The sequence below is a fragment of the Drosophila virilis genome, chromosome X (genome assembly GCF_030788295.1).
Source record: "Drosophila virilis strain 15010-1051.87 chromosome X, Dvir_AGI_RSII-ME, whole genome shotgun sequence".
NCBI classification, from domain to species: domain Eukaryota; kingdom Metazoa; phylum Arthropoda; class Insecta; order Diptera; family Drosophilidae; genus Drosophila; species Drosophila virilis.
Window position 1 is genome coordinate 1057971 of NC_091543.1, and position 24530 is coordinate 1082500.

The window sequence follows — 24530 nt, forward strand, 5'->3', positions numbered from 1 at the left end:
CGAATTCGTAGCGAATTTTTATTATAAATTGTATTATATTCTTTTGCTGATTTTGCTGTGTGTTTCAAGTTCTTCGTTCCAAGCTGTTTGTTGTTATTTCGGTTGTTTCTGTCATTTACAATAACGGTAATTAATATAACCATTATTTGCCCTTGCCTAAACTATGCATATAAAAAAAAATAATAACTGTTTTTTTGTTTTTTGTTTGTTTTTTTTTTTTGTTTGTTTTTGGTTTAACACAAAACTTTGTATAAATAATAATTGTCGCGCGCTGGTTAGACACGTGTTAATTTATTTGAATTTCTAGCTGCGCAGTTACTCGCATTTTATTCAAATATTTTCTTTGTTTTTTTTTTTCAGTTAAAAAAAAAAATAATTTTTTCTTTTTATAAAATATAAAAAATAATAATTAACATAAAAACGTTCTGAACTGGTTTGGTTTTTGTGTTTGTGTTTGTTTTGTTGCTGTTGCTGTTTTTGTTTTTGTTTGTATTGTTTTTCTTGAATCCTCATTTTACAGTTGTCGGCGGCATGTTAGTTCTTCGGCATTGCCTTCCAATCCAATTCCCATACCCGCCGACGACTTCCAGCCAACAACAGCTGCGCAACAGTTTAGTTAGCTGCTGCTGTTGTCGTTGCTGCATCGGTCGTGTGATTATTGGCACTGCTGTTGTTGCCCCTCTTGCGCTGGTTCACTCCGCCCGCTGCCGTGACTGGTGCTGCTGGCGTCGCAGGGTTGCCAGATTTGGTCTTGGTGCGCATCGAGCCGTTGGCCACGCGCACATTCCCTGAACTATCTGTGAGATCCTCACTATCACTGGAACGTATGTCGCCGGACATCTGCAGAAGCACAAGAAAGAAAAATGAGTAATGTAATTAGTAAAGCAATTGCTTTATTGCACGCCTATTGTTGTTTGGGGGTTATTCTTAAAATGTACACATGAATGTGATGATATGACAATGCATAGTTATTGCACAATGTTCATTTAAAATTTCTCTCAAGTCATCATCAGTCGCTCACTCAAACCAACTTCACGTTCTCCAACTTCGCTGCACACACCACATTCCGTTAACCCTTTTTTTTTTCTCTGCTTTGCCCAGCGTTGCCATCCCACATGGAGAGCAGCATTTGGTGACATCACAGCTTCTAATATAAACAAGTGCAATCTTGGCTAATTACAAGAGCGTTGCCATCCAACATTGAGCATTGCATTTGGTGACGTCACAACTCCTAATATACTCAATTTCACTGTTAGCTAATAACAGGAGCTCTCTCTATCTGTTCGTTTCATCGGCTGCGCACTGTTATATCTGCCATACATACGCCTTAACTTATTTTCAAAGCATGCGGGGGCCATTCAAAATGTGAAGGTGTATGCATTACAAAATGATTGAAGATGAGCACGTACTAAACTTACCAGACCCTTTTGCAAGGAGTCGACCACAATCTTCAGAATCATATAGGTCCAGATGACGTGCAGCACCAGCAGCATTAACAGCAGCGAATTGAATATATAATAGGCTGGGAACATGGGCAGAATGCGAGGTGCCTCCACAGATGAACTGGAAAAAACAACAACAACAACAAAAAAAAAAACGGTAAACGACGATAAGCAAACGTTTTTCAGCATGCCATTTTTGTGAGGTTATGTCACCTGTAGATAATGCGCGGATAGAAGCCCAGACGTGTAACAATCCAGACAACCGTGAAAATGGCAAAGATCGCATCGCAGACCTTCTGATAGTTGGCATACTTGGTTAACTTGGCAGCCTCAAGGAATATATCTGCACAATCGTGCACGACCAGCACCAGGGAGCCAACGCGATGCAGGTTGCACACCCAGCTAAGCGACATTAGCAACAGTGTGACCATATGATGTATAAACATTTGCCAGAAATCCTTGCGTTTCACATCGAAGAACTGTGTGGCCGTCAGCGACCAGTAGAACGACATCGATATCATATAATACCACCAGATATCGTTGCTCACCGACTGCAAATGGAAATGCATTTAATTGATATTGGGAATTTGATTGACAAAACCCATCAATCGACACTCACCTGATGCGGATAGCCATACCAGCAGGTCTTGACATCCCAGAACCAGGGCTTGTCCCACAGCACTATTACGCCGAATATAAAGCTATACAGATAATACAGGCACCGCCATGTGTTCTCGCAGAACTTCACCAATGTCGACGGTTTGTCCTGGGCGCGACGCAGGCGCCACCAGCGCTCGATTTGGCGCTCAGACATGTCCGCCTGCTTGGACAGCGGTGCCAGCTGCGAGGGGGAGATAAAAAAGAAGAAAGGAAATGTATTTTAAATACTGATTGATTGATTGACTGATTGACGTTCACTGTGGAGCTCAAAGCGTGAGAGCTGGGTGCATATATGATAAAATCTACAATTTCCCCCAGGAAGGATATTTATCTTAAGAACTGATTGATTGATTGACTGACTGATTGATGTTCACTGCAGAGCCCAAAGCGAGAGAGCTGGGATGCATAAATTTCTCACAGATGAATAGTTTTTCAATATAATCGATTTCCCTTAGAAAGAAAATTTCGTTTAAGAACTGATTGATGGACTGAATGATTGACGTTCACGAGCGCATATAAATACAGTTTTTTATATAATTTTCGATTCCTCTCATATTAGATAAGATTTCGATTTTCCGCAAGTGTGGAAAACGTTTGTAAGTCTTTTCCTTTTTACGAAACGGTTCAATGAAAAGCAGTTTGTCCGGGCAAAGCCGGTTAATGCTGGTTCTACTCATGTTGATTATTCGTCGAACAGTCGGGTTAGTAATTATTTAATAGAACTCGTTACTCACCCACTTGTGGTCCAAATGCGATGATTTGGCATATGCCAACTCTAATGTAGGAACATTTGCCGCTTTCTTAGGTCTAGAGCTTCGTATCCCCAACGATTTGCCAATCGGAGATATCCAAAAGCTGCAAAAAAACCAACAACAAGAAATTTATAGGGTATATACACGCATATATATGTATATATATCGAAATATGTCTAGGTTTTTATTGGAATAGATATGGAATTTGATTATACTATGAGGGCGAATATTTAATCAAACGCGTCGTAGCTAACAAGTTGACAGATTAGCGTATACCCTGTAAACAAGAGTAGACTTATCAAATACCCTGTCTGTGAGTGCGAAAGCAATAGAAATACTCTGTAAACTGCCGAGATCTGTTCTGAGTATACAATGTGGGTAGACTAGCAGATACTCTGTAATCAAGCAACCTATACTTAAAGAAAAGAATGAATTATTCGGAGATTCTTTAAAAAGAAGAAGACTGAATCAGACACTGCTAGCTACTCTTTATATAGGAAGTAAGGACATACCCTGTAATTAAGAAACACATTCTCCTTGAGTAGAAGGACTATCAGATACCCTGTAAGCAAACGATCTGTCCTTTAGGGCTCATAGTTACCCTGTAGTTAGTATACCCTGTATAAATACAGTCTGCCCACAAGGTAGAGAAAGATCGTCTAGCAGTTGCTCTGTGATCACTACAAAGATCGAAAATATACCCTGTAACCAAGCAGAATCTCACCCGTTAGGACTAAAAGAAAGAAAAGTAGCCGGGAAAAAAGATGAAAAATGTTTGAAATACCCTGTACTCCCAGAACATAATTCACCAAGTTCTAGCATACCCTGTTTCTTAAGCTCTGACTTTGTCGCATTTATTGATTGCCATGAAATTTCTGGAGCAGTTAATTGGACAGCTGATATAAGCGTATATTAAAATAGAACATTTTTATCTTTAAAACTGTGAATATTATTAGTTTCTATCGATTATCGGAGCTGCGAGGCAAGAAAACAATATTTTTAGCTTAACTTTATCTGCATATGATAAAAAATTCGCTTAAAATTAAACATTCCAATTTTATTTAGAAAAATCTTATCCTTGGGAAAACTAAGTCCGTCTGCATATGTAATTTTGTTACAAACTGAAATTTGGCAACAGCGCACAGAATTGAATTCAACGCAATTTGCAAACCAAACACAAGTACTTCATTTAGGCACAACAATAGAATGCGGAAATTTGCTTGCAGCACATTGAAATTCCACACCCAAAAAGCTACATTTGGGCAGGGCCCGGGCCATACCCAAATGTAAACCGCCCCGTCTGTCCAGCTGTCTGGCACGTGTGAAGCATGGCAACACTGGACGACAAGTGTTGGCTAGCGGCCGTGCATAAGTAATTAGTGTTGAGCATAGGCGCAGCGCATGGGATTCTAGCTTGGGTCTTGGGCACGAACGCTTTTCGGAAGTTAATTTGCTAATGAAATCGAAAATATGGCTAGGCCCCACAGACAACCCCAGATGATAGCCCACACCCCCCTGCCACCCTGCTCCACACCCTACACTCAATCTCTGATCAAGAGCCAAGAGTCGATCGCGTCTGGCATTTTAAATCAATTGGCTTTTGTTTGCGTCGTCTTGCTATGCGCACACATCCCTAAAAATAGAATTAAGGAAGCCCATAAATAATTACTTCAAATTATATATGTTTATTGCTTAACAACAAGGGCCAAAGGGTCGTCGCATGGGTTTTGATTTGCCTTAATTATAATAATAAATTTACCCCAAAAACTGTCACACTACTTCGCTGACCCCCACACTTCGGCCAAGTTCAAGTTCAAGAGCCAAGCACACAGAAAATATCACAAATCTCAAGTGCGGTGCCTGGTCGACTTGAGCATGAGCTACATTATGTAAATAGTAAAAGAAATATCTAATAGCGGCTGGTAGATTGTTGTATACGTTTTCATATCTAACGACCAGTGTTGGCTAAGCCTTTTTGCAGCTTGCGTGAGGCGCAATGCACTAATATGCCCCGCTCATTGGCCGGCAGCGCAGCAGCACCGACACCAGCACATGTTTTATTTTCAAATCAATTTGGGCTTGCGCCCGCATAAGTACGCAATTCATATGCATGCACGCCCGCTTCCACATAAATATGTATATATATACATACATATATGTTGGTTGCGCTTAGAATTTGTAATGCCCACTTATAGGAAGCGCGTCGAAGCGTGCACTGCAGCCAATAAATATTAAAAAAAAAAAAGAAACAAAAAGAAAATAATAATAATAATCAATAGAATACAAATCTAGTAACATTTCGTCAATTGACAATTGACAAATGACAGTTGACAGAAAAAAGAAATTGAACAAATTGCACGCTACACAACACTACACAACAGCAAACACCAACACTACTCGATACTTCCGCCGCAGCAGCAGCAGCAGCGCAGCCTCGCTGTTCGATGCCTGCGCGAATCTACCACGAACGGCAGGTGGCGCAACTGTGCGCACTGCACGCCTTAAACAATCTGTATCAGCGTCGCAATCTGTTCACCAAGCAGCAACTGGATAATTACTGTTATGCGCTGACGCCACGCGTCTGGCTGAATCCGCATCGATCGTGGCTGGGCTGGGGCAATTACGACATCAACGTCATCATGTACGCCGTGCAGCAGATGAACTGTGAGACTATTTGGTTTGATAGACGCCGTGATCCGCATTGCCTAAATCTGGCCGAGATCTTTGGCTTCATACTGAATATCGGCGTTGCCGTAAGATTTGCCTACTATATACAGCTGCCCGGCGTGCGTAGCCGGCATTGGGTCGCCTTGCGGCGCATCGAGGGCAATTACTATAATCTGGACTCGAAGCTGGCGCAGCCGCGTTGCATTGGCAACGCGAACAAGTTCTTGGATTATCTACGCCAGCAGCTGAGGCCCGGAAATGATCATGAGCTTTTCATAATTGTGAGGCGGCAGCGGGCAGAGCAGCAGTGTTGGTTAATGCCCGAGTATCGGCTCATGCAGGAGGGCGAGTAATCACACAGACACAGGCTCACACACACACACACAGACACACGCGCCCCTAGGTTTACAATAAACATTTTTACTTTGGCATCGATAACAACAGTTTATACGCGGATAACAGTTGTTGCCGTTAGCATTCGCTGTGCGTGCAGGTAATTACAGTTACGTACATATACTATTAATGTGCCTGTGTGCGTCTCCAGCTTATGCCAATTTAGCTTTTTTTTTTGTTTAACGGTCAATCTGGCTTGCTTTTTGGCCAGGCGCCTGCATTTCTGACTATAGGACATTTTGAAATACCCTTAATCAATGTAGCAAATCGAATGAAAGCATTTTACAAACAGCATTTATAAGCTATATTACATATTATCTAAGCCTTTTTTAGGGCACATGAAATACAAGATAAGATTCAAGTGGATCATGCCATAAGCAATAAAAATATATACATACGTATATATCTCTGCAATAGAATGTGTCAGCGATTTAAAGAAGCACTTCTACACTTTATTTAGCTATTTGTAACAGTTTTTTTTTTTTTTTTAGCTATTTTTCGTTAGTTCTCAACACTGGTTCAACGAAGCGAATGCAACCACTCGATTAGCAATTAACGATAAACGCCATAATTATTTTGAATTAATGTCAAACGCAAATGCATGTTGACATGCATTTAAATTCGTATGTTTGTACATCAAAGCGTCCAAAATTATATTATGCCGCTGTTATCAGCACAGGCACAACAGCAGAGCAGAGTGCTGCCATTTCGGCAAATTACAGCGTGTGCGTGCGTGTGTGTGTGTACAGAAGAAATGAGAGAGAGAGAAAGAGAGAGAGGGGGAGACATTCGCTTGTTAATGATAATTCAACACGCAAACGATTGGACGATACAGTGCGAAAAAGTAAACACATTAAAATACTGTGCAAATGTATTATACGTTGACGATGACTCATGCTCTTTAACATAAACCTTGGACAGTGTCATTCGAGCATTTTTGCGGCGATAACAAGATCAAGAGCTGTATACGCTGCACTAACTAAGCCGCCTGTTATCTTGCGCTGTTAAACAGCTGACTTAAAACCACAATAACAGCAGCAGCGACAGCAGCAACAACAACAGCAGTCATGCTGCTAATTGCCGTTTAACATATTTTTCAAAGCTCCCGCTAAATGCGTCTGTATGCGTGTGTGTGTGTGTGTGCGTTGCCGGCGGGCTTCTGTGTGCGTAAAGCACGTGCACTTTTTGGCCTTTCGCTTGGGCAAACGGTAGGCGATAAAACAGTAAAGAAAAATGAAAAAAAAAACTAGTTTGGATTAACGACAACAAACAATACAATAGCAATTGGAAACTGTATATGCATGTATGTATGTATGTGTGCGCTTGTGTTCATTCTTGGAAGTGCGCGAAATGTCTATGGAGAAACTGCAGTTCAAGCAGACGCACAAATTGCATGTGTGTATGTGTCTGTCCGTGTGAGAGTGTGTGTGGGCCAATTTTTGAAAATGAACTTTTAATTTGATAGCGTTGGTATGAGGGTCGTCTGATACGTAATCGCAAGAAATAAACAAATACACATATAATTTACACATACATACATAAATACATAAATAATAATCGAATGTTGTATGTTATGTGTGTGTGTGTGTGTGTGTGTGCATGCTGCTTTGAATGGAATTGTTTCTTTTTTTTTTTTTTTTTTGTAGCATTCCAGTGTGCGGCCAATTTGGAAAAGCTAACCAGACTCGCTAGGAATGGAACGGAACTGAGTCACAGTCGTTCACAGCACTGACTCACACACACACACACACACACACACGTGCACCACCCACACGCAGTTACGTATGTATGTATGTATGTATGTATGTGTGTGTAACGTAATCAGAGATAGCAGCGCGCATTATCAAATTTGTATTCAACTTTTACGTAAATCTTGCGCGCAAATCTTATCAACAAATGCTCAAGCTGTGCGAACGAGTGCCGTACATTGAAGGGAGCGAGTGGAGCCTGCTGGCTGTCGATGCCACACACACACACACACACACACGCACACACAGCTAATTTGTTGGCGACCCTGAAAGCCAATTCTAGTTTCCAAAACTATGAAAATCAAAAAAAAAAAAACCAGTCAACCCTGACAAACATTTAAGTTATAGTTCAATAGAAGCGTCCACAAGAAATTCACTTCGTGACGTCGAACCAAAAGGTAATAAAAACAAAAATATACTGGAATTGCGGAATGGAACGCATTGCAGGTGGGCCTTGCCCCATTTGCACACTTACATGTGTGTGTGTGTGCCTGTGTAAATTTTGTTAGCACAGATTCACGTGAGCATTTGTAATTATGTTAATTACAACATGCGAAATGCACGCAACACACACACACGCCGCGAGTTACGTATGTGTGTGTGTGTGTGTGTTAGCTTTGCGCTAAGCAAATGTAAGGTTAATTGGCCCAAAAAAGCGGCAAATGGCCCGCTGCACAGTGTGCCCAGCTCTGCTGCGCTACTGCACAGTGTCCTGAATGCTGCAGACAACAACAAATTGCACACATAAAACAAAAAAAAAAAAAAAAAAACCAAATATGATAAGAGCCCTTATCAAACGCCTGGCTGGAAAACACCTTCGTATCATTATGCATTTCGTTGGAATTCAATTGACTCACATTTTAAGTCAAAATTTCATTTGCAATGTGGACATGAACCCAATTATGACTAATGTGAGCCTCATCGTATTTATTGCAAATTAATTGTTCGTGACAGTTTTTTTTTTTTTTTTTTTTACTGCAATCGCTTTTTTGCATGTTAGTAACAAAATAATCGCAAACAATTTCCATCTCCAACTCATTCGCACGCTAGCAAATTAATTTAATTTGTGTTTTTTGTTTTTCCAATTGGCTCTAAAGGTTATTCCCAAGAAAAACCAACCAGATTGAATTATGCGAGAAAAACGAAAGAGCAAGGGATAAGTTTTAACTAAATGATTATTTTAAATATTTGTTTCATTGAATCTTTTGTCAGAATTGTCACGCTGATATTTTGAGACTTTTTCAAAAGGATGTAGACCACTGTTCGGCACACACACACACACACACACAGACTTGTACCTATGAGAAAAAAGCATTTGCAGGGCGCCGTTGACTTTGCTGTTATTGTTATGCTTGTGTTTGTTTAGTGCATATACAAGTAAACAAATAGCATTTATTATTATTATTATTTTTCTTCTTCTTTTTTTTTGTAAACTAAACAATTAGTAAGCGCTGTGCGCGGTACGGACACCGCAGAGCAGATCGGCTGCGCTCTCATATTTGTATTTGTGCATTTGTGGGAAATTGAGATTCCAATGGAACGCGACGTCGACGCCGACACCGCTGCTGTTGTTGTTGTTGTTGTTGTTGTTGTTGAAATTGAAGAAGTGGATGAAGGAAAACAAAGTTGCAAGGCGTTGGCAAAGGGAGGGCAACAACAAACACACGCACACACACACACACACAGCTGAATACATACAATGTTGGGCGTTTCCACATGAGGTTATGTTTGGCTTAAAAGAGCAAAAATATAAAAAAAAAAATATATATATATGTATGTATGTGTATGCGTATGTATGTACGTGTTTGCGGCGACGGCGTCAGCTTACTGTACATTGCACAGCATGCATACGCACACAAGCAAACAAAACGAGCGTGTGCCTGTGTGCCGTGTAGGTGTGCCTGTGTGCACAATGCCAGTGCTTGAAAACGACGCGGTCAATGGGAACATTTACAGTAAAATAAACCAGCACACACTCACACACACACACACAAGCCTAAACGCCGCATAAGTTTAATGAATTGCGGCGAAGCGGCGACGCTGAAAAACGCTAAAAAAAAAAAAAAAAAAAGGGCGTATATACACACATGTAGATAATAACTGTAAGTTGAAATATGTATGCATGTGTGTGTGTGCAAATGAATTTTCTTTTACTCACCGCTCCAATGTGTAACGCACCAGCATAACGACAGCGGCCAATGGAATTGGCCAAATCAGATCCCGATAGTTGGCGTGCACAACATCTGGACGGGAGCCGGGCGCTATGTCCGCCCATGTTGTATTTGGCGGCAGCCAAATGTGCGTACTCCAAAATGCATCCGTGACTTTATTGATTATGTCCATGCTGGCCAGCTTAGATTTCTCTGTTTCTGTCTCTCTGCTGCCTCCTGTTCCTCTTTATTTATTTGTTACCCACAGGGCGGCGTTGAATTAACAGGAATTTCTATTTGATTTGAGATGTTGCGGCTTGCTCTGTTGAGCTGTTTATTTGTTGGCTTTTCTGTTCAAATTCTTTTATATTGTTTGGCCTGACTTCTGATTGATTTGTTGCTTTTGTTCTTTCTTTCTTTATTTTTTATTTTTTTTTTTGCCTAGTGTTTTTTCATACTTTTTTGGTATGCCGTCGTCGTTGTCAGTTATATGTACATATATGTTACGTATACATAGCTATATTTGTGTGTGTTCATGTGCGGATATTGCATTCACATTAATTTATGGAGCAAAAAAAAATATATATTAAATAAAATCCACCACGCGTTGCGAGTGGCAAGCACACAAGCACTTCTGTACACACACACACACACACACACCAACGCACGCTGAGAACTAACCGCCGAAAATGACAAGCACAGTGGTCGCCGCCGCCGCCGGACGCACAGGAAACTAGGCTGCGTGCAGAACACTTAAAATATCAGAGTTAACCGAACAGTTGCGTTAAGCTTAACCGTATTAGAAAAAAAAATAGGAATTATATGAACAATAATAAACTATATATATATATATATAAATATATATATGTATATAGAGATAGATCTTAGAAGCGCGCACACACGAACCGCTTATTTATTATTATCGAGTGATGGTTCGTTCTTGCTACCCGCTTGACAGCATTGCCAACACTGTGACAAAAGTTGTCAGTACTTGAGGCACATGATGATTTGTGAGCAAATAGGACTGTTATGCTCTACATGGGCTTAGGGATGTGTAAAATGCCCGACTGCATATCGTATACGGCATTTTTTTTTTTATATCGATAGCATCAAATGCAACCCTCAGCGCATTGACAGAGCTGCATGCATTTAACAACACTGTTGCACACTGTTTTTGACATTTGTGCTTCTTCATCTTTGCGTTTTTTTTTATTGTGACACTGCAAGCGACGTTTATTGTGTGTTCATTTTAGTTAAATTCGTTTTTAGCATATAATTTAGTTATTTAATTTATTACAATGGCTGAATTTCTGGACTCGGAAGCCGCTGAATCCGAGGTATGTCTCTATGCACATTTTCCAAGCGCGCAAAATGCGATACGCGCTCCATTGTAGGGGCGCGTGTGTGTGTATATGTATATATATATGTATTGCATTTTCTTTTCGCCTGCAGGATGAGGAAGAATTGGATGTGCACGAACGGAAAAAACTAAAAAAGCTTAAAGCCGCTGTGTCCGACAGCAGCGAGGAAGAGGAAGGTGCGTATCCAACATAAATCCCGCCCAATTCCACAAATAATACGCCAAAACTACAATTCTCATGCATATGAACCCGTCGCCCAAAATTCCCAATTTTCCGCCCCTGGGCTCCATATGCGCACAGTCTGTCTGTCTGTCTGGGCCTGGACAATTGCGAAGCTAGTTTTCCGGCCAGGGCAGGTGTCTGTCATTTGTTTACAACTTTGAGGTTATGTGCGTGTGTTTTTTTTGTATACCCTTTGCAAAGGGTATTTGCACTGCGTCATAAAATGCGCAACGCATACATATAAAATGCATATATACACTTACATGCGAGCTACTCTGGCCCGGCCCGGCCCGCCCGTCTGTCTCCATTGCTCTTCCGTCTGCTTGCTGCGGCATAGTGTATTAAGCATATTTAATTAATCAATAGCAAGTCCCTTTTCTTTTGCGCAACTTCCAAAGTGCGGAAAACTTGCCGTGTTTTATTTATAAAATGAGGCGCAATGCAATTTATTGATTTTTCATTTGTGAGCTGCAGAAATAAAAGTCTCTTCAGCTTCTTACAAATATTTATTCTATGTATATATATATATATTAAATTGAGACATTAACATTCCGAACTTGCTGCAGATGATGAGGAACGTTTGCGTGAGGAGCTCAAGGATCTAATTGACGACAATCCCATTGAGGAGGATGATGCCAGCGAGAATGATTCGGACACGGGCAGCGGTGGCGACGAGGATGGCGGCAGCGGCAAAAAGCGTAAAAAGCATGAGGACGATGATCTGGACGATCGTTTGGAGGACGACGATTACGATCTGATCGAGGAGAATCTGGGCGTTAAAGTCGAACGACGCGTAAGTTCCATACGAAAGTGTTCCGATCTCCCCAAACTATTTCCCATTTTCTTTTGCATAGAAACGTTTCAAGCGCCTGCGACGCATTCACGACAACGAAAGCGACGGCGAGGAGCAGCACGTGGACGAGGGACTAGCGCGCGAACAAATCGCCGAGCAGCTATTCGATGAGAACGATGACGTAAGCATACGCTGTCCGGATACCTAAAACTAAACCACATTTATTTGAATAATTCTCTCTGATACACAGCAAAGCATCGAGAGACGCAGCGAGCGCAGCATCCGGGAGGCCGACACCTTCGATGACGAGGACAGCGAATCGGATGCCGATGATTTTATTGTGGACGACAATGGTCGTCCCATTGCCGAGAAGAAAAAGAAGCGTCGACCCATCTTCACAGATGCGTAAGTACAGCCAAACTCTGCGATTCAAATCCTTGGCCAACTAAGCACATGCAACTAGGTAGATTATGTTCGAGCTTCTAGTGAATCATCTTTATTTGATACGCTCTGATCTGTATAGGACGCCAGCTCTTGCCCAACTCTCTCTGAAGAAACTTATATTCCCAAATAAAATCTATTGTGAGAAACTTTTTAAGGGACCCAAAAATCACCTTAAAAGATTTTCCAATTCACATTTCCCCAAAAACCAATAAGAGATGTCTATAAGAATAGAGCTTATCCAAAAAGTTTAACAACAATTTAAATATTCTCAATTTGTGCTTATTCGACTTGCCGAAATGTTTTGCATAACTTTGAAAATCTTCGCATATTCAGAAATCGTTTTGTCTTAAAAGTTAAAAACAAATCTATTTCCGATTTGTTATCGTTTTGCTAAATCGCTTAAATCGATTTCGAAACGCGTTTATTTCTTTTTTTTAATTGCATAATGACTCAATATTATTTTGCTGGTTTATCTATTCTTTCCGGCTTTCAATCATTAGCTTTCAATCGGTGCAGGGTATATATATATAGGTTATCTATTGATTGATTGATTGATGGACTTAAGCAAAGGCTTTGATTATCAAGGAATATTTTATATATAAATAAAATAACATACAGCTACGTCAATAGAATTCAATACCCATTAAATTGATGCAAAAGATCTTGTTTTGCATCATTTGATTGATTTAATACACAAATGATTGACTTACTTATATATATCAATCAATGCGATTATGCAAACAGTTTGCAGAGCTTAGCAAATGGGTTTAGCTGCACTTTGTTTGGTTTTTAGAAAACTAGCGCTTGATGGATTATTGATTGATTGATTGACTTGAGTGCAACATAAACGATAAAAGTGAATATAGTAAAAATTACTGCATGAGAACTGATTGATGGGATGGCACTCTTTATATTAATCGCTTGATTGATTCTTAATTGATTGATTGATTGAATGTTTTGCTTGTCAATGAATATGCGAATTAAAATAGGACTAATTGATAGGATTACAAACCTAATATTATAAAAGTTGTGTAATTCATCGTTTGATTGATTGATTGAATGTTTTCTCGTCACAAACGCACAGCTCACTGCAGGAGGGTCAGGATATATTTGGCGTTGACTTTGACTATGATGATTTCTATAAGCCCGAGGAGGATGAGTACGAGGAGGAGTCGGAGGGCGATGAATACGATGAGGATCTGCTGGGCGGCGATGATTTTCGTGCGGCTAAAAAGAAGAAATCACCGAAAAAGAAGGCAATCAAAAAGACAATCTTCGACATATACGAGCCGAGCGAACTGAAGCGCGGCCATTTCACCGACTTGGACAATGAGATACGCAAAACGGATATACCGGAGCGCATGCAGCTGCGCCAGGTGCCGGTGACAGCGGTGCCGGAGGGCTCTCACGAGCTGGACGACGAGGCCAATTGGATATATCGTTTCGCCTTCTGCAAACAGACCGTCTCCGAGCAGGAGAAGGCCGATAATCGCGAAAAGATGCGCAAACCGCCGACGGCTGTCAATAAAATCAAACAAACATTGGAGTTCATACGCAATCAACAGCTGGAGGTGCCCTTTATAGCATTCTATCGCAAGGAGTACGTAAAGCCCGAGCTGAACATCGATGATCTGTGGAAGGTCTACTACTATGATGAGCGCTGGTGCCAGCTCAACGAGCGCAAAAAGAAGCTAAAGCAGCTGTTCGAGAAGATGCGACAATTTCAGCTGGAAACCCTGTGCGCCGATCCCGACAAACCGCTGCCGGACGATGTGCGTCTAATGTTGGACAGCGATTTCGAGCGTCTCAACGATGTCCAGTCCATGGAGGAGCTCAAGGATGTGCACATGTACTTTCTGCTCAACTACTCGCACGAGCTGCCCAAAATGCAGGCCGAGCTGCGACGCAAACAGCTGCAGGAGAAACGCGAGCAACGTGCTCGCCGTCAGGCTGCGGCCAGTGCGGGCAGCGATGGCGAGACAAACGGCCCGGATACGCTTGTGCCCGACAAGCCGGACAATAGCGTTGACCTGGACGAGGCTGAGGAGCTGGAACTGGCCGCCGATGAGCAGCTCAAGCAGGCGCCCAACAGCAGTCCCTATGCGGTCTTCCGCAAGGCGGGCATCTGTGGCTTTGCCAAGCATTTTGGGCTAACGCCCGAACAATTTGCAGAGAATCTGCGCGACAATTATCAGCGCAACGAGGTCAACCAGGAGAGTCTCAGTCCCACCGAGATGGCCAAGCAGTATTTGTCGCCGCGCTTCATGACCGTCGACGAGGTGCTGCACGCTGCCAAATATGTGGTCGCACGCCAGCTGGCGCAGGAGCCGCTCCTGCGCAAGACCATGCGCGAGGTGTACTTCGATAGGGCACGGCTCAATATACGTCCCACCAAGAACGGCATGGTGCTGATCGATGAGAATTCGCCAGTCTATTCGATGAAATATGTGGCCAAAAAACCGGTCGGTGATCTCTTTGGTGATCAGTTCATTAAGCTGCTCATGGCCGAGGAGGAGAAGCTGCTGGAGATTAAATTTCTCGACGAATTCGAGGGTAATGCCAATGCGAACGGCCCACCCGGCGATTATGTGACCGAGGCGACGCAGCTCTATCATCTGGATCAGTTTGCCAAGAATGTGCTTGAATGGAATGCTTTGCGTGCCGAATGCGTGCAGCTGGCCTTGAAGAAGTGGGTCATACCCGATCTGATCAAGGAGTTGCGCGCCACACTGCACGAGGAGGCGCAACAATTTGTGCTGCGCTCCTGCATAGCCAAGCTCTACAAATGGCTCAAGGTGGCGCCCTACAAGCCGGAGATGCCGCAGCATCACAATTTCGAGGAGTGGAGCACGTTGCGCGGCATTCGTGCCATGGGCCTGGCCTACGATCCGGATCAGTCGGTGGCTGCGTTTTGTGCAATTGCCAGCCCGGAGGGCGACATCTCTGACTATTTGCGGCTGCCGAGCATACTGAAGCGCAAGAACTCGTACAATGCCGAGGAGAAGGCCCAAAAGCTGGCCGATTTGCGCAAGCTGTGCGATTTTATTAAACTAAAGAAACCGCACGTGATTGTGATTGGCGCCGAGTCGCGGGATGCACAAATGATACAGACGGACATACGCGAGATACTGAAGGATCTCGAGGCGAACGAACAATTTCCGCCCATCGAGGTGGAGATCATTGACAACGAATTGGCCAAGATTTATGCCAATTCCAAGAAGGGTGAATCCGATTTCAAAGAATATCCGCCGCTGCTCAAACAGGCCGCTTCGCTGGCACGCAAAATGCAGGATCCGCTGGTGGAATATTCGCAATTGTGCGATGCCGACGACGAGATACTCTGCCTGCGCTATCATCCGCTGCAGGAGCGTGTGCCGCGCGAGCTGCTGCTCGAACAGCTCAGCCTAGAGTTCATCAATCGCACCAGCGAGGTCGGCCTCGACATCAATCTGATGGTGCAGAATTCGCGAACGGTCAATCTGTTGCAGTATATTTGCGGTCTGGGTCCGCGCAAGGGTCAGGCGCTGCTCAAGCTGCTCAAGCAGAGCAATCAGCGTCTAGAGAATCGCACACAGTTGGTGACCGTCTGTCATCTGGGACCGAAGGTGTTCATCAATTGCAGCGGCTTCATCAAGATCGATACCAGTTCGCTGGGCGACAGCACAGAGGCGTATGTTGAGGTGCTGGACGGATCGCGTGTGCATCCAGAGACCTATGAATGGGCACGCAAAATGGCCATCGATGCCATGGAGTATGATGACGAGGAGACAAATCCGGCTGGGGCACTCGAGGAGATACTGGAATCACCGGAAAGACTCAAAGACTTGGATCTGGATGCATTTGCCGTCGAATTGGAACGTCAGGGTTTCGGCAGCAAAAGCATCACGCTCTACGATATACGCAACGAGCTGAGCTGCCTCTACAAGGATTATCGTTCCGCCTATATGAAACCCAGCGCCGAGGAGCTCTTCGATATGCTCACCAAGGAGACGCCCGATTCGTTCTATGTGGGCAAATGTGTTACGGCCATGGTCACGGGCTTCACATATCGCCGGCCGCAGGGCGAGCAGCTTGACAATGCCAATCCGGTGCGCATCGACGATTCGGATAGCTGGCAGTGTCCGTTCTGTCATAAGGATGATTTTCCCGAATTGTCCGATGTTTGGAATCATTTCGATGACAACAATTGTCCGGGTCAGGCGTCGGGTGTGCGTGTCCGGCTCGAGAATGGTTTGCCCGGCTTTATACACATCAAGAATCTGTCTGACAAACAGGTACGCAATCCGGAGGAGCGTGTCCGTGTCTCTCAGATGATACATGTGCGCATCATTAAGATCGATATCGATCGCTTCTCCGTCGACTGCAGCTCCAAGTCGGCCGACCTCAAGGACGTGAACAACGAATGGCGACCGAGACGCGATGCCTTCTATGACTTTGTCACCGAGGAGCTGGACAATCGCAAGGTGACAGATGCCAAGGCGAAGGCAATGAAACGCAAAACCTATGCGCGACGCGTTATTGCCCATCCGAGTTTCTTTAACAAATCGTATGCGGAGGTAATTGCCATGCTGGCCGAGGCGGATCAGGGCGAGGTGGCGCTGCGTCCGAGCAGCAAGTCCAAGGATCATTTGACGGCCACCTGGAAAGTGGCCGATGATATTTTCCAGCACATCGATGTGCGCGAGGAGGGCAAAGAGAATGAGTACAGTCTGGGCCGCAGTCTATGGATTGGCACCGAGGAGTTCGAGGATCTTGACGAGATCATCGCGCGACACATCAATCCCATGGCACTGGCCGCACGCGAACTGCTTCAATACAAATACTATAAGCCCAATACGGCGCCGGCGAATGTTAATGAGCGCGACTTCATGGAGCAGCTGTTGCGCGACGAGAAGGCCCGTGATCCGAAGAAGATACACTACTTTTTTACCGCCTCGAAGAGCATGCCCGGCAAATTTCTGCTCTCGTACCTGCCCAAGACAAAGGTGCGGCACGAGTATGTGACCGTTATGCCCGAGGGTTATCGGTTTCGTGGCCAAATCTTTGATACCGTCAGCAGTCTATTGCGCTGGTTCAAGGAGCACTGGCTCGATCCGACTGCGGGCATGTCCAGCATGTCAGCCAGTGCCACGCCCGCCAGCAATACGCCAACAAACATGATGCGACCGCCGCCCTCAGCTTCACTTAGCTCCTTGGGGGGAGCTGGTGGCGGTGGCGCATTCAGCAGCTCGGGCAGCATCTCGGGCGGCACACCGCGCAGCGGCATCAGCAGCAGCGATATGCGCACCTCGAGCGCCTACTCCGTAACGCATTCCATTGGCGGCGCCGCCGGCATGCCCATAAATGCCGCCGGAATCGGACATTACGGTAGCGGCAGCACGCCAACATTTGGCGCGCACATCAATACGCCGTATACGCCGAGCGGCCAGACACCGTTCATGACGCCCTATACGCCGCATGCAACACAAACGCCACGCTATGGCCACAACGTGCCCAGCCCCAGTTCACAGTCGAGCAGCAGCCGGGGGCATCATTACGGCGGCACGCCACGCTTCTACGACATGGCCGGAGGCGGCAATGCCTACAACAGCGCCAGCCTCTATCAGCAGCCACATTCGCACCAGCATCATGCGCACCCACATCCACATCCACATGCACATTCACATCATCACCAGCAGCAGCAGCACCAGCAGCAGCAGCATCTACAGCAACGTGCCAAAGAGAACCTCGACTGGCAGCTGGCCAATGATTCCTGGGCGCGTCGCAAGCCCCAACATCAAACCCAGCAACAACAACAACATGCACAGCAACAGCAAGGACAACAACTGGGCCTGGCCATGAGCCTGGGCCTGAGCTTGCCCAGCGCTGGCTATGGCGGCGCCGGCTCCACGCCCACAAATGAATATCATACGAGCAGCGCCAGTCGTGCTGGCATTGCCTTGGGCACGGGCGGCGGCGGCGGCGGCGGCGTCTCCTCCTCATCCAAGTCGTCGGTGCGTAGCACGCCGCGCACAAACACATCGCCGCACTCCATGAACCTGGGCGACTCGACGCCCCTCTACGATGAGAATTAGGACTCGGAATTGTGTGTCTGTGTCTGTGTGTGTGTGTGTCTGTGTGTGTGTATTGATCTGGATTTAATTATATATATATATATATATACATAAGTAATAAGTATATTACTCTGTACACTCACAAGTTAAGCAAACGGAAACTCAACGCAAACCCTAAGCATTAAAAAGCATTAATAAAATAAATACACAACAAAAAGATAAATTTAAATTCCCATAACATTTGTCTGTTATGTTCAATATAACATGCTTATTTCATGTTAAAATAACATTTTCCATTTTAAATTAACGTAACATTCTCCTTTCATGTTGACATAACATTTTCCCATTAAATTAACGTAACATTCTGCTTTCATGTTAACATAACATTTGCTATCTTACACTTAACAGTCAATTCTGGCCGAGAGCTGGCAACGCTGCGCTTGCAAGCATATCCTGCAAGAGAAATGCCCTAAAAATTTCCTTTTAACAAATTTCCCAAAAAGGGCCTTTTTTGAATTAGAAAGAGATAGCTGATAAATATCTATGCAGCTGGTGGCGCGCCCTTTGAATGTGAGAGCGGGACAGAAAATCAAAAATAATAACACATTTAATTTGCTTCTGTTTTTATAAGAATTGTTCTATTTGCGAGTTTACAGGTTTAATATCAATGTTCTTTACAAAATTACAATATCAAAAAGACTGTTTTTTAAACTATTTTTTTTTTTAGCTTATCAAACGCATCGCACGGAATGAAGTTGAGTGGTTGCCGGTTCGAATCCTGCTGCACAACTATTTCTTGGCCGTTGCATACTTGAAGGCATAGATGAGGGCCACGCCCAGCAGAATGCCGCCCACGGCCAGTCCGATTTCCCGGCAACTGTTGCGACAAAAACAAAGCACATAATCATATATAGTATACATATATACATCATAAAAGATAACGGGGCAATATTAGTAGAGGGGTGGGGGGAGATTGTGTTCGATTTGGATTAATGCAAGATGCAACATTGTTTGGGCGTGGCAGTCTCAAAACTGGCGCTAGCATTCGCATTCGCATTGTCAGTGGCATCGGCATTGGCAGTGGGCGTGGCACTAATTAAACCAAAAAGAATATCAAAATAAAAACTGATCAGAGAGTGAGAGAGAGAGAGCGACAGAGAGCGAGAGAGGTGTCGTGCTGGCATGATGTGCTTCGTGCTAGATGTCGAGCATTGATAAGATGCAGCCACTAATACATACATATATACATATACACACACACACACACACACACACGCTCAAAGCATTGGAAATGCAGTCAATTTGACGGCAGAGCTTTCCGTCTATTTTTCACTTTAATATAATGGATAACATCAAATTAAAACTCTCGCTTGCTCTGTGAGTGCATTTGAAATAACAGAACATTCGCCCGTTTTTCACCTTTGCAGGTGAAATTGCGCTGTTAGGCAGGCTAACAGAGTCTGTCAACACGAGCTGTAACATAAATGTTATCTACATACATGATGCCTAAATGTATATTGGTGCGTTTGTGTGCGTGTGCCTGTGTTAATGTGCACATTTAATTTCGATTTCACAAATTATTATAAATTTACATGCTGAATTGAGTGGTTGATCAGCTTTTGTAGAATTTCACTTTGGTGCTGGCGAAGAATTTGAAGCTTGCAAATAGAATATATATAGATATATACCCGATTAGCAAATCAGCATGCAGAGTATACGAGAATTATGCTAGGTTAAGGACGAACTGTTAATTCAAATGGATTCAATTGGATTCTGTTGCTGATCGCGCTCTAATTGGAAACCGGTTCCAGTTGCAGCTGACTCGGGCATGCCTTTTAGAATGTATGCGCGTGCGGGTTAATTCGATAATGTTGTTGCTCATGATGATGTTCTTGATGATCATGCTGTTGCATGCACACAATATCATATCACGCTCTGTTTGCCACAAAACGGACGCCAATTTCTTCTGTTGATTGTTTCAATTTTCCTGTTAATCGCCAAACTTACCCGACGGGCTTCTTCTTTTTAATATCGCTGGCCGCCAAATTGCCAATAAGAAACTTCTTCATAATCTGACTGAAAGAGACAGAGTGAGAGAGAGACGTAACGAGTGAGAGGGGGCGGAGATATTTAACAGCTGCTGTTATCTTGAAAGCTTACCGCGCCTCCTGGCTGTGGCCCACATCGATGAACTCCTTGGTGCCATCACGACCAGCCACAGATTTGAGTGAATCCTCGCCGCCAGGATGCTGTAAGCAATTAATTTTTAAATTATTTGATTTTTGGCTTATTTGCCACTCACTTCTTTCAGAAACTTGGTCAGATCGTAGACTTTGTCCTCGATTATCACCCACAAATCGTTGGGTTTGTTGTGCTTCTTCACCTCGGCCAAGCTGATTTCCTTGCTCATTCTGCACACTACGCAACACCAAATTTACTACAAAATTACAAAACAAATATATATCAAAATTTTCCTGTGCACTAAGTCGTGTGCGTGTGTGAAGTGTTTGTGAATTTAACTTCGACAACAGCTGTTGTCAGTGATGGCAGCACGTCAATATATCGATTATTGAGCCGACTCGTTCATATCGATACTTTGTTTGAGTACATGTTGCTAGCTGACCTATGTATGTGACCGTTTGCGTTTGTTGCTGTTAATAGCTGCTGGTTAACATAACTGCAGAAAATACTTCGAATGTTACACGCCTGTTAGAATGTATGTTATCATAATGCAGCAATTTGTTTGCAGTCTGTTGTTGCTGACATAACAGAACCCCGAACGTATTGAACACGACCGCCGCATACCCTGCAAAAATCGACATACCTAAAAATCATCAAGAATTGTCTACAAAAATAAACAAATTTTGAACGCGCACGAAGAACTTTATTGAATATTTAAATATTTTGGAATTTTGACCATAATTTACTGCCAATTAACATGAACTACAGGGAATACATTTATGTTGTCTATTTGAGTACATTTAGTTATTTGAAAGATTTATATATTGACTTCTTTTAATAGTGTTCAAATCTAGTAACCGCCACGCAGACGCAGAACCAAGTGCAAAGTGGACTCCTTCTGAATGTTGTAGTCGGACAAAGTACGTCCATCCTCCAGCTGCTTGCCGGCGAAGATCAAACGCTGCTGATCTGGGGGAATACCCTCCTTGTCCTGGATCTTGGCCTTAACATTCTCAATGGTATCGGATGGCTCCACCTCCAAGGTGATGGTCTTGCCAGTCAAGGTCTTGACGAAGATCTGCATGCCACCACGCAGACGGAGAACCAGATGAAGGGTCGACTCCTTCTGGATGTTGTAGTCGGACAAAGTACGTCCATCCTCCAGCTGCTTGCCGGCGAAGATCAAACGCTGCTGATCTGGGGGAATGCCCTCCTTGTCCTGGATCTTGGCCTTAACATTCTCAATGGTATCGGATGGCTCCACCTCCAAGGTGATGGTCTTGCCAGTCAAGGTCTTGACGAAGATCTGCATGCCACCACGCAGACGGAGCACCAAGTGCAAAGTGGACTCCTTCTGGATGTTGTAGTCGGACAAAGTACGTCCATCCTCCAGCTGCTTGCCGGCGAAGATCAAACGCTGCTGATCTGGGGGAATACCCTCCTTGTCCTGGATCTTGGCCTTAACATTCTCAATGGTATCGGATGGCTCCACCTCCAAGGTGATGGTCTTGCCAGTCAAGGTCTTGACGAAGATCTGCATGCCACCACGCAGACGGAGAACCAGATGAAGGGTCGACTCCTTCTGGATGTTGTAGTCGGACAAGGTGCGTCCATCCTCCAACTGCTTGCCAGCGAAGATCAAACGCTGCTGATCTGGGGGAATACCCTCCTTGTCCTGGATCTTGGCCTTAACATTCTCAATGGTATCGGATGGCTCCACCTCCAAGGTGATAGTCTTGCCAGTCAAGGTCTTGACGAAGATCTGCATGCCACCACGCAGACGGAGAACCAGATGAAGGGTCGACTCCTTCTGGATGTTGTAGTCGGACAAGGTGCGTCCATCCTCCAACTGCTTGCCAGCGAAGATCAAACGCTGCTGATCTGGGGGAATGCCCTCCTTGTCCTGGATCTTGGCCTTAACATTCTCAATGGTATCGGATGGCTCCACCTCCAAGGTGATGGTCTTGCCAGTCAAGGTCTTGACGAAGATCTGCATGCCACCACGCAGACGGAGCACCAAGTGCAAAGTGGACTCCTTCTGGATGTTGTAGTCGGACAAAGTACGTCCATCCTCCAGCTGCTTTCCGGCGAAGATCAAACGCTGCTGATCTGGGGGAATACCCTCCTTGTCCTGGATCTTGGCCTTAACATTCTCAATGGTATCGGATGGCTCCACCTCCAAGGTGATGGTCTTGCCAGTCAAGGTCTTGACGAAGATCTGCATATTTCCTGTTCCTAAGAAAATTTCAAAAACCAAAATGGAAATATGTATTTGTGTGTATTCAGGTATAGAGTGACAAATCGATTAAATGCCAAATATGAGGTCACACTGACGCATGCAACCCTGCACTATACGAGTAAGCGCTGCTTCTTTTTTTTTTTTTTTTTCTTTCTTTGCTACCCTCAAAAGAAAGTGCGCAGCAAGTTTTTTTTTCTGCGTCGTGACCTAGTTTTGTAAAACGGAACAAACGCCTGCGCACACTAAAATAGTTAGCTGATAACAAGTATAGACACAATTGTATGTATGCATAACTACAACTTAAGTTAAGCTTGCATTTGGTTCGTACTTTGAATTTCACAACTTTGCAGTCACTTCAAAGAATGACTAATTATTTTCAATAACCCCCACAAAGATGTATGTATGTATGCGTGCATGTGTGTGTGTATACGTCAGCTGCACTTGTTCTTTGTTCGACGCCATTTTGAAGTGTGTAGACAATAAAATGGCGTATGCAAGTACGCAGTAGTTGTACATACATATATATATATGCATATGCATTTATAGAAAATGTACATTGAACACATTCATGGCCAACCAATTTTATTTCGTTGCGTTGGTAAAAAGAAAAAGCAAAATAGCTTTATTTAAGACATATTTTCGACTTGTAATTATTTTGCTAGTGTGCATACGCATATATGTGCGTATGTGTGCGTGTGTGTTACATGCACAAATTTTCTTTGTCTCAAATGAAGTTATAATTTCTCAGTTGTGACTTGAAATTTACGGAAATTCCTATAACGTTTTATAATAGTTATATACATACCTTTTTATATTATCAAATTCACTATTATTTTAATTAAGTTTTAAATTGATTTTTTTTCTTTCACTTTGTTGTTGCACTAAATGCACTTAGACACGTCTGCTTTGGCTGAACACTGAAATACTTGTGTTTGAAACGTTGCCACTGCAAGAAAAATATAGTTCATAACAGAGTTTCGAATGAGAATGCGAATCGATTTTCTTAATTCTGTTAGTGACTTGTGCTATCGAAAGAAGTGTTGCCAGTCGCGAAAATTAGTTATGTTAGCTCGCTTGGTTCTGTTATGCGCGAAGGCAATGTTCAAAATGCCGATATGTATAAACCGCATAATGTTAATCAAATATTAAAGAATATTCTAATAAGTCAAATAAAAGTTCACAAATCGAATAATCAGAACAATTGTTCATTTTGTGAATACATCAAAAACAAGCTCATTAATAACTTGATATAATGGCGCTGAAAGCCATCTAAATATCGATACAACAATTATGGCCATTCTAGTAACAATATTAGCAATATTAAGTCTTTGGATAAATTATTAAATGTTTATTCCAGCCGATATTGGAAAGTGCGCGATTGCATTTATGATCTTCCCTGGCACCCCTATCGATAACGTGCAGCCA

At 43.5% G+C, this 24530-nt stretch overlaps 6 protein-coding genes across 11 annotated transcripts in view; 3 read left to right on the plus strand and 3 right to left on the minus strand.

Moving 5' to 3' along the window:
- Positions 1-156: 156 nt before the first annotated feature.
- Positions 157-10821, minus strand: schlank (ceramide synthase schlank). 5 transcript variants are annotated; one of them, XM_015169619.3, is made up of 8 exons: positions 10719-10807; positions 10494-10564; positions 9821-10329; positions 2837-2957; positions 2062-2283; positions 1656-1993; positions 1410-1563; positions 157-840 (listed from the first exon to the last, which is right to left on the minus strand). In XM_015169619.3, the coding sequence occupies exons 3-8, from the start codon at positions 10003-10005 to the stop codon at positions 613-615; spliced, it is 1248 nt and encodes a 415-aa protein (XP_015025105.1). In that variant the 5' UTR covers positions 10006-10329; positions 10494-10564; positions 10719-10807; the 3' UTR covers positions 157-612. The 5 variants fall into 5 exon arrangements, with proteins under 5 accessions (XP_015025105.1, XP_032296364.1, XP_070064988.1 ...); XM_032440473.2 differs by lacking the exon at positions 10494-10564 and having other exon boundaries at positions 10719-10821; XM_070208887.1 differs by having other exon boundaries at positions 9821-10564.
- Positions 5174-6300, plus strand: Josd (Josephin domain containing). Its single transcript, XM_032440474.2, has one exon. The coding sequence runs from the start codon at positions 5299-5301 to the stop codon at positions 5872-5874; it is 576 nt and encodes a 191-aa protein (XP_032296365.1). The 5' UTR covers positions 5174-5298; the 3' UTR covers positions 5875-6300.
- A 173-nt stretch (positions 10822-10994) lies between the features above and the next one.
- Spt6 (transcription elongation factor Spt6) lies at positions 10995-18914 on the plus strand. Its single transcript, XM_002058243.4, has 6 exons — positions 10995-11149; positions 11265-11349; positions 11962-12188; positions 12250-12369; positions 12439-12593; positions 13717-18914. The coding sequence occupies exons 1-6, from the start codon at positions 11111-11113 to the stop codon at positions 18704-18706; spliced, it is 5616 nt and encodes a 1871-aa protein (XP_002058279.1). The 5' UTR covers positions 10995-11110; the 3' UTR covers positions 18707-18914.
- A 420-nt stretch (positions 18915-19334) lies between these two features.
- On the minus strand, positions 19335-21216 carry LOC6634508 (cytochrome b5). 2 transcript variants are annotated; one of them, XM_002058242.4, is made up of 4 exons: positions 20988-21212; positions 20846-20934; positions 20693-20761; positions 19335-19562 (listed from the first exon to the last, which is right to left on the minus strand). In XM_002058242.4, the coding sequence occupies exons 1-4, from the start codon at positions 21093-21095 to the stop codon at positions 19475-19477; spliced, it is 354 nt and encodes a 117-aa protein (XP_002058278.1). In that variant the 5' UTR covers positions 21096-21212; the 3' UTR covers positions 19335-19474. The 2 variants fall into 2 exon arrangements, with proteins under 2 accessions (XP_002058278.1, XP_015025103.1); XM_015169617.3 differs by lacking the exon at positions 19335-19562 and adding an exon at positions 19617-19777 and having other exon boundaries at positions 20988-21216.
- A 331-nt stretch (positions 21217-21547) lies between these two features.
- Ubi-p5E (Ubiquitin-5E) lies at positions 21548-24065 on the minus strand. The gene is made up of 2 exons (XM_002058241.4): positions 23911-24065; positions 21548-23101 (listed from the first exon to the last, which is right to left on the minus strand). The coding sequence occupies exon 2, from the start codon at positions 23088-23090 to the stop codon at positions 21717-21719; it is 1374 nt and encodes a 457-aa protein (XP_002058277.1). The 5' UTR covers positions 23091-23101; positions 23911-24065; the 3' UTR covers positions 21548-21716.
- Positions 24066-24473: 408 nt separating this feature from the next.
- shi (dynamin-1 shibire) overlaps positions 24474-24530 on the plus strand; it is a 24276-nt gene continuing 24219 nt past the window's right edge. The window contains exon 1 of the mRNA XM_015169512.3: positions 24474-24530. This exon is cut by the window's right edge and continues 70 nt beyond it. The gene's annotated coding sequence lies outside the window, so the exon portion shown is untranslated.

Coding starts and splice junctions, on each gene's coding strand:
- Josd (XM_032440474.2), top strand. CDS start 5,299: ATGCCTGCGCGAATCTACCACGAACGGCAGGTGGCGCAACTGTGCGCA.
- schlank (XM_032440473.2), bottom strand. CDS start 10,005: ATGGACATAATCAATAAAGTCACGGATGCATTTTGGAGTACGCACATT. Junction 1,564..1,655: donor TATCCGCGCATTATCTACAG/GTGACATAACCT, acceptor TGTTTTTTCCAG/TTCATCTGTGGAGGCACCTC. Junction 841..1,409: donor AAAAGGGTCTGGTAAGTTTA/GTACGTGCTCAT, acceptor GTGCTTCTGCAG/ATGTCCGGCGACATACGTTC.
- Spt6 (XM_002058243.4), top strand. CDS start 11,111: ATGGCTGAATTTCTGGACTCGGAAGCCGCTGAATCCGAG. Junction 11,350..11,961: donor CAGCAGCGAGGAAGAGGAAG/GTGCGTATCCAA, acceptor AACTTGCTGCAG/ATGATGAGGAACGTTTGCGT. Junction 12,370..12,438: donor TATTCGATGAGAACGATGAC/GTAAGCATACGC, acceptor TCTGATACACAG/CAAAGCATCGAGAGACGCAG.
- LOC6634508 (XM_015169617.3), bottom strand. CDS start 21,095: ATGAGCAAGGAAATCAGCTTGGCCGAGGTGAAGAAGCACAACAAACCC. Junction 20,935..20,987: donor TGACCAAGTTTCTGAAAGAA/GTGAGTGGCAAA, acceptor AATTGCTTACAG/CATCCTGGCGGCGAGGATTC. Junction 20,762..20,845: donor GGCCACAGCCAGGAGGCGCG/GTAAGCTTTCAA, acceptor TGTCTCTTTCAG/TCAGATTATGAAGAAGTTTC.
- Ubi-p5E (XM_002058241.4), bottom strand. CDS start 23,090: ATGCAGATCTTCGTCAAGACCTTGACTGGCAAGACCATCACCTTGGAG.